The 14,529-nt window shown below is 47.7% G+C and overlaps 1 protein-coding gene across 1 annotated transcript; it reads left to right on the top strand.

The window, feature by feature from the left end:
• The first annotated feature begins 603 nt into the window (after positions 1-603).
• RTRAF (RNA transcription, translation and transport factor) lies at positions 604-13,764 on the top strand. The gene is made up of 8 exons (XM_082283039.1): positions 604-793; positions 1,543-1,667; positions 3,055-3,154; positions 5,832-5,918; positions 6,772-6,860; positions 9,764-9,832; positions 12,648-12,696; positions 13,424-13,764. The coding sequence occupies exons 1-8, from the start codon at positions 733-735 to the stop codon at positions 13,576-13,578; spliced, it is 735 nt and encodes a 244-aa protein (XP_082139165.1). The 5' UTR covers positions 604-732; the 3' UTR covers positions 13,579-13,764.
• Positions 13,765-14,529: the final 765 nt, after the last annotated feature.

Genomic DNA, 14,529 nt, shown 5'->3' with positions numbered 1-14,529 from the left:
CCCCAGTGCTTCCCAGTACAGATCACTGCTCCCCAGTACAGATCACTGCTCCACAGTGCTCCCCAGTTCAGCACAGTGCTCCCAGTAACCCCCAGTGCTCCCCAGTTCAGATCACTGCTTCCCAGTGCTCCCCAGTTCAGCACAGTGCTCCCAGTAACCCCCACTGCTCCCCAGTACAGCCCAATGCTCCCCACTCCTCCCCAGCACAGCACAGTGCTCCCAGCGCTTCCCAGTAAGAACTCCGCGCTCCCAGTGCTCCCAGTACAGCTCCCAGCTCTCGCGGTATCCCCCAGGACAGCTCCCGGTGCAGCTCCCAGTACTCCCAGTACAGCTCCCAGTACAGCGCAGCGCACGCCCCAGTTCCCCGCTGGGCGGTACCGCGCCCAAGGCCCCGCCCCCTCCCACCAAGCCCCGCCCCCTCCTGCCAGACCCCGCCCCTTTCCCCACCAGGCCCCGCCCCCTCACCAGGCCCCGCCCCCTCCGCGTCCATACCCGCCACTTCCCCTCCCGGCAGCCCATTCCGCCTTCTGATTGGTCGAAGCCGCCGCCGCTCAGCGCTCTGACCAATGGGCGAGCTGAACGCGAGGCGAGGGGCGGGCGTTTCCGTCGTTCCGGTCCGTGCGGTGCCGTCGGCGCGGCCTGAGCGGGGGAAGCGGTGCCGGGATCGGGATCGGCACCGGGATCGGCACCGGCATCGGCACCGGGATCGGGGCCGGCTCCGGCACCGGGACCATGTTCCGCCGCAAGCTCTCGGCGCTCGACTACCACAACCCCGCCGGCTTCAACTGCAGGGGTGAGGGGCTGCGAGGGGGCCGGGGGAGGCTGGACATTGGGGCTTGGAGCAACCTGGGACGGTGGAAGGTGTCCCTGCCCATGGCAGGGGTGGGATGGGATGGGCTTTATGGCCCTTCCCACCCAAACCATTCCATGATTCCATGAGTAGATCCCACCCAGAGCCAAAATCTCCCGGCTGGGCTTCGAGGGAGCAGTGGCAGCCCAGAGCGGTGAGCGGCTCCGCCCGGGTTCTGTTCGCAGCGGGGTTGTGTCCCCCGCTCTGAGCATCCCTGTGTGCGCCACAGCCTCGGAACTGTGCCATTCCAGCTCCCAAATAACGGGATTTGGGGTCAGCAAGCAAGAGGAGTCAACAGTGAAGGGAAAAATTGTGCAGCCGCAATATTTATGTCGTGTTTTGTGGGAGGAGTTGGGGCTGATGTTACATGTGTTGTGTTTTTCCTGAAAACAGAGCTAGAAACCCAGTTTCTCTGTCATTTTTTCGCCTTTCTTTCTTTGCTTGATAAGTTATAATTATATTCCCAGTAAAAACAGTCTGTTGGCTGATACCTTTTAATGTGGTCAGTTTGAAAAATGAAAACCACTCAGGGTGTATTTTGGGTCGGAGAATCCACAATTTTAATGGGTTTTTATATATATATATATGTAGGGTTTTAATGCTAAAAGTGCTCACAGGCATCAAGGTTTGTATGAAGTGGATCAAAACTTAAGATCTTGGTTAATTCCTGCCTTGTTTCCTCCTCCCCACAGATGAAACAGAGTTCAGGAATTTCATTGTCTGGCTCGAGGACCAGAAAATCAGACACTACAAGATCGAGGACCGAGGGAATTTGAGGAACATCCACAGCGATGACTGGCCCAAATCCTTTGAGAAGGTATTTCCTTGCTCCAAACAAGTGGTGGTGTAAATGATCTTCACCAGCTGCTGCAGCTGTGGAACGGAAATAACTCGGGATATTTGTCCTGTTGGTGAACTCTTCTGTTTCTAGGAATTGAAATGAATTATTGAAGCCAAACTGGGGGAGTTTTATTACGATGGGAGGGTTTTGTGCATAGTTTTCCCTCAGCTTTGTTTGTTCAGTAGGTGGAGTATCCATCCTAATCTGGTTGGGTTTGTTTTTTTTTTTTGCCTGATTTGATTCAGCTCTTGAAGCAGAAAGAAGACTGACTGCAAATAAACAGATTTTTTCTGCATTAATGCTTCCCCTGTCCCAAAAGGAGGTGGATGAGTCTCCTGCAGGCCTTGCCAGCACGTGGGGGAAAATTCCTGCAGCTCATCCCTGCACCTCCTGTCATTCCAGATGGATTTCCTGGCTCCAGATGGACTCTGGGTGATCTCCTCTGTGCTCCTGAGCATTTGGAATCACCACCAGGCTCTTGAGCTTTTCCTCTTGGTTCCCATTTCCTTTCTCTGTAATCCCCACTGCCCGTTCATCCCACTTTTTTCCCCCTGGAATCACTTGCTGTGCTCACTGCCCAGGAGCTGCAGTGCTCAGGCTTTGCAGGGGGAACCTGAATCATTCCAATATCCCGTAGGTAAATGGAAATATCTGGAATTCCTGGCAGCTGGTGCTGTTGTGGTGGCAGTGGTGCCTTTCCTGGCTTGGCTGGACTCTCCTCTCCATAACTGCCAGGGAATCCCTGCTTTCCTGCCCCTGGCATCCTTTTCCCAGCTGTGTGGCTCCCAGAATGTCACCCCATCCCTGACAGAATGTCACCACATCCCAGTTTTTGGGAGCCTTGGCAGCAGCCAGGGCTGGATCTCGTGTTTTGGGTTCAGAAGAGCACAGACAGAACCTCAGCCACTTTTTGGCCCCTCTCTTGTTTCACAAAATCCCTAAGAAAGTGAAAATTATTACTTCTGCTGCTCCAGGGAATCCTCTGGTTTGTGGAAGCCTTAGGCAGCTTCATTCCAGGTGGGAAGATTTGCTCCAATTTGTTTCCCCTTCCCTTGTTCCATTTGCTCTGTGACACGAGCAGAGAGCAAAGCAGGGGGGTTTTGGCTTGCCTGGGTGCAGTCTGACAATAAATAACATTCACTAAAAAGGAAATTCCATTGCCAGATGTCAGATCTGATTTGGGTTGGGACACTCCAACACGGATCAGACGCCACAGCAGGAATTTCACAGCGACACCTCTTGTGAATTAAGATTTTCTGTGAGGCCTGTGGGAAAGTGACTGCTCACACAGCAGTTCTGTGCCTCCAACTGGTTCATCCAGGTCACTGAAATCCATTTGTTTTGTTTTCTCTTTGCTCCCCAGTACATGAAAGATGTGAACTGTCCCTTCAAAATACAGGAACGACAAGAGACGGTGGATTGGCTCCTTGGCTTGGCTGTGAGGCTGGAGTATGGGGATAATGGTATGAGGGAGTTCATTTAATACCTCAAAATGGGAGGGGAGTGGGGGTTTCTGATTAATTTCACAGAATCCCAGGATGGTTTGGGTTGGAAGGGACCTTAAAGATCCTCCAGTCCATGGGCAGGGACACCTTCCACTATCCCAGGCTGCTCCAAGCCCTGTCCAGCCTGGCCTTGGACACTGCCAGGGATCCAGGGGCAGCCCCAGCTCCTCTGGGAATTCCATTCCCAGCCAGGAATCCCTTGCCTTTGGTTTAGAAAGGCAGTTTTCTCTTTGCAGCATTCCCAGTGCGGGGTCACTCCCTCCATTCCTCGGAGCATCCATTCCATGTTCCATTTCCCTTGGAGACAGTTTCACCTCAAACCTTTATTGTCAAAGATGTGCTGTCCCTGTGCTTTGGGACAGCTCCATCCACTGCAGTGTCCAGCCTTCCTGGGAGCCTGGCTAGAGCTGGGAATTTGTGGGCAAGGAGCCAAATGTGTTGTCTCCTCCTCGAAGTCTTCCCAGATTTTCTTGCTGTTTCCTCTGGAGAATCACAGAGAGATTTGGATTGAAAGGAGCCTGTCAAGACCTTCCAGTCCAACCCCTCTGGAAGGGGCATTTCCAAGCAGGCCAGGTTGCTCCAAGCCCCATCCAGCCTGACCTGGAACACTTCCACAGAGGATGTCCTGCACTTGTGCAGGTGCCTCAGATAGCGCTTCAGCAAGTCAGGATTTTCCTTCAGCTGGGAGAGCAGCTTGGAGGTCTTGCAGGAGCATCCATCCTTCCTGCCAGATCTCTGGAAAGCACAGGGTGACAGCGTGGTGACAGGGACAGAGGGACCTCAGGCCTCTCCTGGAGAAACTCAGGCCTGGCTGAGCTGCCCCAGGGAGCAGCTTGTGTGGGAATCGTGGAATGGTTTGGGTTGGAAGGTCCCTTAAACCCCATCTCATTCCAATTCCCAGGAATGCTCAGCCTGCCCTGGTTTTCTCCTTGTGGCCCAGACCCACCTCTGCCTGCTGGGGCTGGGCAAAGTCTGGGAAGGACCTTCCTTGTCCCCATGCCCTTACCCCCTCCCTCACCTTTCTCCAGCAGTTCCTGGTTTTCCTGCAGAGGGAACACCCAAGGAAAACCCCCAGGAGCAGCAGGCACAGGGCTGGGATGCTCCAATAAAGCACCTCTGGTGTGGTGATGCCCTTGTGGGCAGCACCCTTCTCCTGCAGCTCCAGGGGAGGCACATCCCACACCAGGGTGGCCCAGGAGGGTGGGCAGGAGTGGGTGGTGCTGCTGGGATAGAAACAGCTGAGCCCGAGGGCCGCGAACAGGAGCTGCTCCAGGCTGGGCATCCCTGGAATCCCTGCTCAGGCCATCCCACGTTGGCACCTGGAGCTCTGCAGGGTGGGGACGTGAGCTGTCACCCCACAGTGTGTCACCAAACGTGCTGTGATGTCACAGTGCCCTTGCACACACCACTAAATGCCCTGGGCAGGGACACCTTCCCCTACGGAAATTCACACTAGTTTTCAAGTTTCCATCAAAATCAGACAATGCCAAAAGCATCTTTCACTTTTTTTAACAAATTAACCACAATTTCCTGTGCTTGTTGCTGTTGCTCTTCAGCTCCCCTGGGACTGGAGCAGCATAATTGCATTTGTTATTTTATTTACCCACATTTACCCCAAAAATCGGCCCCGGGAGGTGGAAAATCTGGGACCCCAAAGTCACCTCGGGAACCCCCAAATTTACCCCAGAAAATTACTTTGGGTGTAGCCAATGCCATTGTAGATATTCATCCCCTTCTCCCTGGGGGATTGCCTTTATGAGAATTTACCATGAAGTGCATTAAATGCATTATATTTAGCACTGCATTTCTTCAGAGAAGTTATTCTTAGACCCCCTTTCGGTTTTTTTTTCACGAGGAGTAGATGTGGAACCCTTGGGAACTAGGACAAGGTTATGGAAAAGTGGAGTTGAATCTCCCCAGTCACAGCAATTCCATCTCCTTGTGGAGAGAGTGGGAATACAAATGTAATTACTGGTGGCAAAATAACAACAGCCAAAGCGTTGTTTTTCCATGACCTTTAATTCCTGCAGGGCTGAGCCCTGTCCAGGACAGGGATGGGAATAAATCCTGTGCTCAGTCCCTCGTGATGGGCAAAATGAGCTGCCTGTTCCCTGGGATTGTGTGGAAAAGGAGGAGTCAGGAGATCCCATCCTCCAAAGGCTTGGAAAAGCCCTGTGTGGGCTCAGCTGGGTGTTGTGAGACAAACCCTGAGCTGGAAGAGTTTGATTTGCTCATTAGGACCAGCATCATCCTGTAATTGTTGCTCCCTGTGCTCCTGCTGGGGGCAGAGGGCCCTGGCAGTGGAACTGCTGGGTTTTGGAAGTGGCAGATGTGGGAGATGCAGCTTGTTCAGCCTTCTGGGGTGAGGCTGTGCTGAGGAGCATCCTGCCCTACATAAAAGTGTGGGGCAGGCTCTGAGGCTGCCCCTGGAATCTCTCTGCAGATGGGAGCTCTTAGGGCAGCTCATTGGAGTGGCAGCTTTGGGGTCATTAATGGGGAGCTCCAAAATCTCCATTTATAAACCCACAAGGCTCTTGGGCAGTCACCAAGCCCCAAAAATCCAGCTGTAACACCACAGCTAAACTTCGAGTTCTTTTTGCTGATGATTTTTGTGTTTGCCTCTTCATTTTTGCAGCTGATAAATACAAGGATTCCACCCCTGATGGTGCTAAAAACACTGAGAACACAGCAAAAAATGCAGAGCCACTGATTAACCTGGATGGTGAGTGTGCCACAACCTCTGGATGGGAATGTGCTCCGTGTCCTGTGTGTTCCTCAGATGAGAAGTTGATTATTCCTGTGATGTGGATTTTTTAGAGCCCCATTTGGAGCTTTAGGAATGCAGAGAGCTGAACATTTTTTGCTCTGTAAATCAGAATTATTGTAGCTGAGGGAGAAATAGCAAGATGCCTTCAAAAATAAAAATATCCAAGGAAATATGATGGCAGGCTGGGTACTTCCATGCTGTCAGGAATTTCATGTTCAGACTTCCCCAGCTGTTCTGTCATAATAATTTTAATTTTTTTTTGCCTTCTGGGCACAGTCACAATAAATGGAAGTGGTGGGAAAGAGCTGCTAAAATCAACCTTCAATCTTCCAAGTCTTTTTCCATTCCTTCACCTACAAAAAAGCAGGATTTGATCCTGCCCTCCCCCAGCAGCAGAGTTCTGCTCTGCAGGGATAAAAATGCACAAAAGGCAATGTCTGCCTGTAATTTGCTTTATTTTCAACACTTCACCTGTTCATGTAGCCCAGTGCTGATTGCTCTGTAGCCAAATTGTTTCCTCACTGCTGTGTATCCATGGCCTTGGAATCCGGGAATTAAGGTTGGAAAAACCCTCTAAGATCCCTGAGTCCAACAATTAACCCAGCACCTCCACATCCACCATGAATTAATGTCCCCAAGTGCCACATCCTTGGTTTTTGAACACTTCCAGGGATGCAGAGGAATTGTCCTTGCCCATCCTTAAGAGCAATCCAATACCATGGAGTCAGGAAGCCAATTCTGCCTGCAGGAATCAGTTAAACCAAAATAAATCATCATTTATTATTAATGAGAACGTTGGTTTTTCCAGTGAATAATCCTGATTTCAAGGCTGGAGTGATGGCTTTGGCTAATCTGCTTCAGATCCAGAGACATGATGATTACTTGGTGATGCTCAAGGTGAGTTTCCCACTTCTCCCACCTCCTTTTTTTTTCCTTCTTTTCCCCAGTGCCTGGTGTGTGTTCATAGCTCCAGGTGCAGTTACTGATAAATAGGAATTTTTAGGCAAAGATTGGAAAGAAAACCCTCGTCTCTGTGTGTCTTTTCAAGCAGATAAGAATGCAGAAGATAAATCATGAAAATTCGTGCAGGGAGAATTATCCTGGGAAACAATTTTAGCTGAGTTCCTTAAGGAACATCCTCAAAGGAGAAGGTTCTGTTCCAGTGCTAGAAATTAAGAGGAACTTGAAAATACAGAAATTAATGATGCCAAGGATGTTTTAAAACAACATCCAAGGGAGGAGCCACAGTTACAAGTTGCCTTTTCCTTTTGGTCCTATAAAGCGTTTACTCCTTGTCATTATTCAGTTTGATTTAGTTTTGGCAATTAATTAATGCTTTTAAGTGGCCTAAATAGGCTGATTAATTTTCTAAACCATCTTTTTTTTTTATGCCTTTAAGAACATTTCTGCCTTTCTGGTGGAACTGTAGAGATTTTGGGTCAAAAGCATACTGTTTTAAATAAAAAAAGCATCATTGATGAGAGTTTAGCAATCCCAAGTTCCTACTTGATCACGTGGGAATAAATTTAGTTTTGTTTGGCATTAAAATAAAAGCATGCCACTGAAAGAAAAAAAAAAAAAAACCATGAAGTTCTGGTCATGACAATAGTTGTGATATTTGTTCAGTTTATTCTGGAGAAACCAAAAGCTGTGGGTATCGAAGTTTATTTAGTGTAAGTCTGTAACTCTTGGGAGAGTATTATGGGAATTTATAATGGTTTCTTAAGGAATTCTCAGCCTGCAGTTATTCCATCCCTTTTTTCCCTCCTTCTCTCCAGTATGGTTTCCTACTTTCCCTTCCCAAAATACCCTTCTTCAGTCTTTAAGGAGGGTGCAGCTCTCCTACATCAACCCCCTACAAAAAACCACCTCAAAACCCTATAAAAAATGAGTGAAAAGGGATCTCAGGTAGGGAGAGGAGACCCTGGGAATGGTGATGTTGAGCATTTGCAGCATGAATGAGCTCAGCTCTTACCCAAATTCCTTTAGATCTTTTCCCAGGGCTGGCAGACTTTCCTGGGTGCACCAGTGTATAGTTCTGTATAAATGTATTTACATTTCTGTCACTATTTCCACATTTCTGGTCTCACTTTTTTTTTTCCAGACAGATTTGGGCAAAACCAGCCTGAATTTTCTTGCTTTTCATTCCAGCAAGAGTAGATTCCTGCAGTGAAAATCCACATTCCAAGAACAATGCAAAGCTGCTTTGGGGCTTGAGATGATGATATTAGAAAGTGTCAGTCAAACTCTTTTAATCCTCCACCACTCTAAGTAGGTTTGCAGGGAATTTCTGATCCCTGTCCAGGCTTGGACACTTGGGAGTGGATGTTTTTGGGGAGCCAGAGGGGTGCAGGCACACCACAAACATCTGGCCAGGATGAGCAGAGATTTAGATGCCATTTTCCTCCTTTAAATCTGGCAAATTGATCACAAAGCATCTGTGGGACGCAGTTGGATATCCATTTCCTAATGCCAAAGGCACTTGGAATTCTCTTACACAAGGTCTGGTTTCACTGCTGGAATGAAACTCCTCATCCAATCATTCCTTTGTCCAGGCCACTTCCTCCAGGGAGAGATTTCTAGAACTATTTCAGTGGCAACTTTCTGGTATCAGCTCAACTTTACTCAGGACCAAAACTGGGAGAAATCCTGGGGGAGCTGCTTCTGGCACATTTGGCTACTCATCAAGGAAAGTCTGGGGAATGTGTTTGACAGAGCCAGTTCTTTTTCCCTGTGGAAATCTGCCTGCATGGTGTTGCTGCAGTTATTTTTGGAGGCATTTTGAGCTGTAGGTATCAGTAGCTGATAGCTCTGATAAGGATTTCACCCCGTGTGCCAGAGCCAGGGGAAACAGATGAGCACCAGGATTATCAAAGTCAAGGCTGCTCTTGTTCCCAAGGCTAAAATGAATTCCTTCCAGCTCTCAGCCTTTTCCAAGCCTGCCTGGGAAGCCTTGCTCCAGGTTTCTCTGCACATGGGACGTGGTTCAGCACCTCCTAAAAGATGCTGGCAGCAGGATTTCCTTTCCAAGATTTCCTTCCCAAGGCAGGATTTCCTTCCCGGAGAAGCTGCATTGCTGCAGTTAAAGGTGTCAGAAGTCAGGACAATAAGATTGGTGCTGCTGCTTTGGGGTTGTGATCAGCTCATTTTGGAATCATGGTTTTGTTTAGGTTGGAAAAGACCTTGAAATCATCGAGCCCAGCCATTCTCCCAGCACTGCCAAGGCCACCACTGCCATGTGTCCCCAAATGCCACATCCACACGGCTTTGAGATCCCTCCAGGGATGGGGACTCCACCACTGTGAAACCCTTCCCAATGCTTGTCCACCCTTCCCATGAAGAAATGTTCCCTCATATCCAATTTAAACCTCCCTTGGCACAGCTTGAGGCCGTTTCCTCTTGTCCTGGCTCTTGTTCCCTGCGAGGAGATCCCAACCCCCACCTGGCTCCTCCCTCCTGTCACCCTCCTGAGCCTCCTTTTCTCCAAGCTAAAAATCCCAAGCTTTCCAGGCTATTCCTTGGATTTTGCAGCTTCTGTCCCAGCAGTGGCAGGAATTAATGGGGTGAAATCCATGTCCTTGTCACTCCTGGTTAAGCTGCCTCGCACACCTGGGTAAGATCCAACATGCCAAGATTATTCCTAAATGGAAAGGTTTAAGGGCTGGAAGAGTTTTTTTTTAAAAAAAATCCTTCACCAAACTGGGCTTGAGGTTATAATTTTGTCTCCTTTTCCCTTGGAGTGACTGAGAAGTGCATCAAGAGATGAATTAATTCCTGTCCTCTTCCCATGTTTTCCCCAGGCAATTCGGATTCTGGTTCAGGAGCGCCTGACGCAGGATGCCATAGCCAAGGCCAGCCAGTCCAAGGAGGTTTGTACCCACACTGCCTGTGGCCAGAGTTAATTATTCCATGTTAATTAACGAAGATATAGGTCTGTCCCTTCAGTCAAAACCAGCACTGTTCCGACATTTCATTTAGGAGAGCAGAGGAAGCTTCCTTTATCCCAGCCATCCTGATTCCAGCAGATCCAGGGGATTATGGAGAGCAGTACACAAAGCTCTGTTTGTTCCACTTGAATACAAAGATACCTGTGTGGAAAATCATGGAATAGCTCTTCCCTGAGTTATTTTCCAGAGGATTATCCTGACTGTTCAGTGCAGCAGGCCTGTAGTGGGAGGAGAAATGCACAACCTGGGTTTTCCTTGGAATTAACAGCACAGGCTGCATTAAAAGGTTCAGACATTCCTTGTATGGAATGTTTTGCTTCCTATGGACACCTCGTATGTGTTCAAAGAATGGGATGCTGGAAATCCAACTCCTCCCCACTCTCTTCTCCAAAAAAAAAGGAGTGGTGAAGGAAATTTCTGCCCTTAAACTCAGATTTTGCAGAATTCTTCGGTGACCACGAGCTGTCTGTTGGGAAGATGCTCCAGGGGCTGACTGTGGGTTTGCAGTTTGTGATTTCTTCAGCATTCCAGTTCTCCAGCTCTTCTCTCCAGAGCTGGGAAAGGCTGGGAAAGGCAGCCTCACCTGCCCTGCAGGTGTATGAGTCTGAGTGTCCCTGCTAAAGCAGCTGGATCTGCTCAAAGAGCCCGAGTTCCTTCATTTTTTTAGCTGCTCACAACAATCCATGATTGATTGATAGATTGATTGATTATCATCACCCTGCTGATGGTATTTTCCAAGTGGGAATCACAGGTGCTCCGAGCTGCTGCAATTGCCAGAAGCATTGCAAGGGTGAATCAAAGCTTTGGACTTGAAAATCCATAAAACTGTTCAAAGAGCAGGAAAACAGGAAAGCAGCTGAGCCTGTTGTCTTCATTTTAGGTTCTGCCACGTTAATAAAAAGCAGCTTTTAGTTGGTGTTTTCATAGCTGCACAACAGGGATCAAAATGGGATTTTCTTGGAGGAGCAGGGAATTTTTTCCTGCCAGGGAATTGTTCATATCTGATAGATCTTCAAAGCATCAGCAGGGCTGCGATGTCTGTCTGGGATATCACCCAGGAGTGTGTTTTCCTTAGGAATGCCACATTCCAAGGGGTGTGGAGAAAAGGGGGGGGTGGTTAGAGGTGAGAAAATCTGTGCCAGGAGGGACCATCAACATCATCATGTGCCAGGGGAAAGAAGGAAATATCTCCAAAGCAGAGGGGATGGCTGGGATGGGAGTAAAAAGAAAGGAAAATCCGATCTGTGCTTCAGGTTTTGACTGATTTGTAAATGGCCAAAATTCGGTGTAGCATTCATAAATCAAATTTTTAGGGAGTGAGGCTGGAAATGAAGTTGTCTGTGAAGTTCCAGATCTAAAGGTGCTGGGTTTTGAGTTTATTCCCTGTTTGAAGCTGCTGCACAAAGAATCGGGAGCTCGTTGTATTTGTAGGATGGGCTGGGGGCATTCCAAAGGCAGCTTCCCAAAAAGGATCAAACTCAGGGAGTGTGGGAAGGAGGGAGGGTAAGGAATTTGCTGCTGCCAGGTGACACTGGAGGAACCTTGGGGAATTCATCCACGAAGAACTTGGAGGGGAAAAAAAAAAAAAAAAAAGACAAAAAAAGGACCCAATTTTTCCTGCTCGTGTGACTCGAGAACACCCCAGGCTGGCTGGGAGCTCTTTGGAACCTAAAGTCCAAACCTCATTTCTTAAAAAAATCCGTGTAGGAAGCCTGATTTTTCTGGAATCTTTCTGAAGTGGCTTTAGTGGCATTCTGATCACCAATTTCAACAGCAGAGACGGATTTTTAGGATTGCAGTTGAACGTGGATTTTCCTATAAAAACCATGGAAAACCCCCACTTTTTGCAAATGAGTTGCAGCCGGAAGTTTGTGTTTAGTGTGGGTTTTGATCAACTCAGATTCTTTTTTCTTTTCCTTGTGTATAAAAGCCTTTAAAGGAAATTCTCACTGTCTAAAAGCTTTACGGCCCCATCGCCGCAGAATTTAATGGTGTTGAACCCCAATGTTTTTGTTGTGCAAAATGCAAAGTATTTGGCAAACCTTGGGAAAAAAAAACCTCACTGAGGGCAGTAAAAGCAAATCCTAAGATTTGGAATGCTTAAATCTGATTTTAAGTGCATGTTGGAGCTCCCTGAGTAATGATTTAGTGTGACCACTCCTCTGCAGCTGGACAGGGCAAAGGAAACAGAGCAATGACCACTAATAAACTTTGCCTTGGAGTGTTTTAATAGAGAAAATGTTTAGAAAACAGAAATATTTTGCTTTATTCCTAAGCTTTACACTTGAGCAGATGCTTCTGGGGACGTTGTGAGCTCAGCAAAACTTGATTGCAGAGAATCCTTGCAGCTCTTTGCAGTCAGCCCCTGCTCGAAGCCTGGCAGCTGTTGAAAGGCAGAAGTTTCTAAGAAAGCCCGGGTTTGTTTTCCTGGGAAGCTGCTGGATTGGGGGATGGCTCCCAGTGCTGCTCTTGGCCTTTTAAGGATTGAATGCAGGCACTGTGTATCCAATGGGGGATTCTGAAGCAGGAAGATTTTTCTTGAGTACCACCCCAGGTTTGGTGTTTCAGGACACAAAGGGAGATGTTTAATCAACCACGGTGACTTTTCAAACTTGTCACACGTTTTTATATAACCAAACCCTGTATTTTCTCCCCCAGTTACCTGCTGCAGTTTGATTGTATTTACCAAACCTCTAAAATAACATATTTAACATCTTTTTTTTTTTTCCTTTTCCAGGGTCTGCCTGTTGCTCTGGAAAAGCACATTCTTGGATTTGACACGGGAGGTGAGCGCTGCTCCTAATGTGACTTTTAAATGGGAATGTTTGTCTTTGACAAAGTTATTACTGTCAAAGCCAGAGCTGATGTGGACAGTAAAAAACCCCGGAGTGGAAAGAATTCCTCCCTTCCAGCTGGTTATTTACGAGCACTCCTGAGCATTTTGGGTTTGGAACAGCAAAGCCCAAATCCAAGCTGTTTGGAATCTGTTTAAAATAACAGCTTTTAATGGCAGCCCAAGGAATGCATCCCGCTGTTTGTAAATCCTGCTGCTACCAGCAGAGGACAGCTGTGCTGCTTCCATGGATTTCAGCTGCCTCTTTTCCCTAAAATCCCATCGAGGCAGCTCAAGTTGGCATGACCTGATGGATTATTGATAGGGAACAGCCAGGTGACCTGGGGCTCCACAGGTCTGGCTTCACTTTGGCTCCACGTCACCTAAATCACTCTTGGAATGTTTCACGCCAACCTTGGAGTGGGAGGTTGGAATGAGATGATCCTTAAGGTCCTTCCAGCCCAAACCAACCTGTGATTCCCTCATTCCCTGACCCAAAGCTGGGGAAGCTTTGGAGGCCACCCCATCGGGAGGGAAAGTTGTCCCCTATTTCCAGCCTGGAAACCAGCAGTGGGAACCAAGTGCAGAGCATTAAAACTTCCTTAAATCCCTCCTGTGAGCTGAAAACGATGGATAAAACAATGGATAAAATGCAGACTCCTCTCTCTGCCCCTCCCCAGATGCTGTTATCAACGAAGCTGCTCAGATTCTCCGCCTGCTGCACATCGAGGAGCTCCGCGAGCTGCAAACCAAAATCAACGAAGCCATCGTGGCTGTCCAGGCCATCATTGCTGATCCCAAGACTGACCACAGACTGGGAAAAGTGGGGAGATGAAGGAAGGAAAGCCTTTAGCCCCGTGTGTGCTTAGTGCATTTAGGAACCACGTACAGCTCCCACCCTGGCATGCAGTTCGAAACGGGATTAATTTGCCTGTTTGGAAAGAAAACAGGAAATTGAGTTCTGACTTCTGATGAATTACCAGTTTTTTTTCTCGAAATAAATGAAATTGAGGAAAACAAATTGTTCTGGTGAGCTCTGAGTTTGGCAAATAGGACTTTTTTTTTTTTTCCTGTGTCTCTTTTTCATTGTGTTTGGCTTTGTGGTGAGGGGAATGTTACATAAAACCTTCTTTTCCTGAGGTGCTGCCCTAGGAACAACTTGCTCCTGGCTTGCTTGCTGCTTCCCCATGCTGAAATATTCCCCTGCCACTGAAATACTGAAAAACTGAATCCAAAGGGAAACTTAAACCAACCTTTTTTATTCAATTATGGAAGTAACCTAGAAAAAGTGAAGCATTACAATGTAACTGGTATTTCTGAACATGTCTTGGTCTACACTGGGCAGGTCTAGGAAGGCACTTGGAAGACCCAACAAGCATGAACAGATCAATTCTAGCATATTCTTCTAATATAAATACTAAAAGACATGCATGGAGGCAGTGGTGAAAACACAGAATCATCCTCTGGAAAATCTTCAACGCCTTTGCCACATCCCATCCCCGTTCTGCAGGATTTTGGAGCACACACACAGTCTCTGGCTTCAGGGCTGGTGGTTATTTAGACCCAGCAATTTACTGCATTCACAGCTTCCCACAGGCACTTAATTTATTTTGGATGAAAAGACCTCTTGGTCAGATTGTCAGAACGATGAAAAATGAACCCATCCTTCTTCCAAAAAAATAAAACATTGGAGTGAAAAAAAAAAAAAACAACCTACATTTTAAATCTTGCAAAAGCAAGAGTTTGAGTCATGGCTTGAGCTTCCCAGGACCCTTTTTTTTGGTGA

This window comes from Coloeus monedula (assembly GCF_965178545.1).
Source record: "Coloeus monedula genome assembly, chromosome: 6".
In the NCBI taxonomy this organism is placed as follows: domain Eukaryota; kingdom Metazoa; phylum Chordata; class Aves; order Passeriformes; family Corvidae; genus Coloeus; species Coloeus monedula.
Note: the sequence above shows the minus strand (reverse complement) of the source record. Positions and strands in the feature narration are given on the sequence as shown.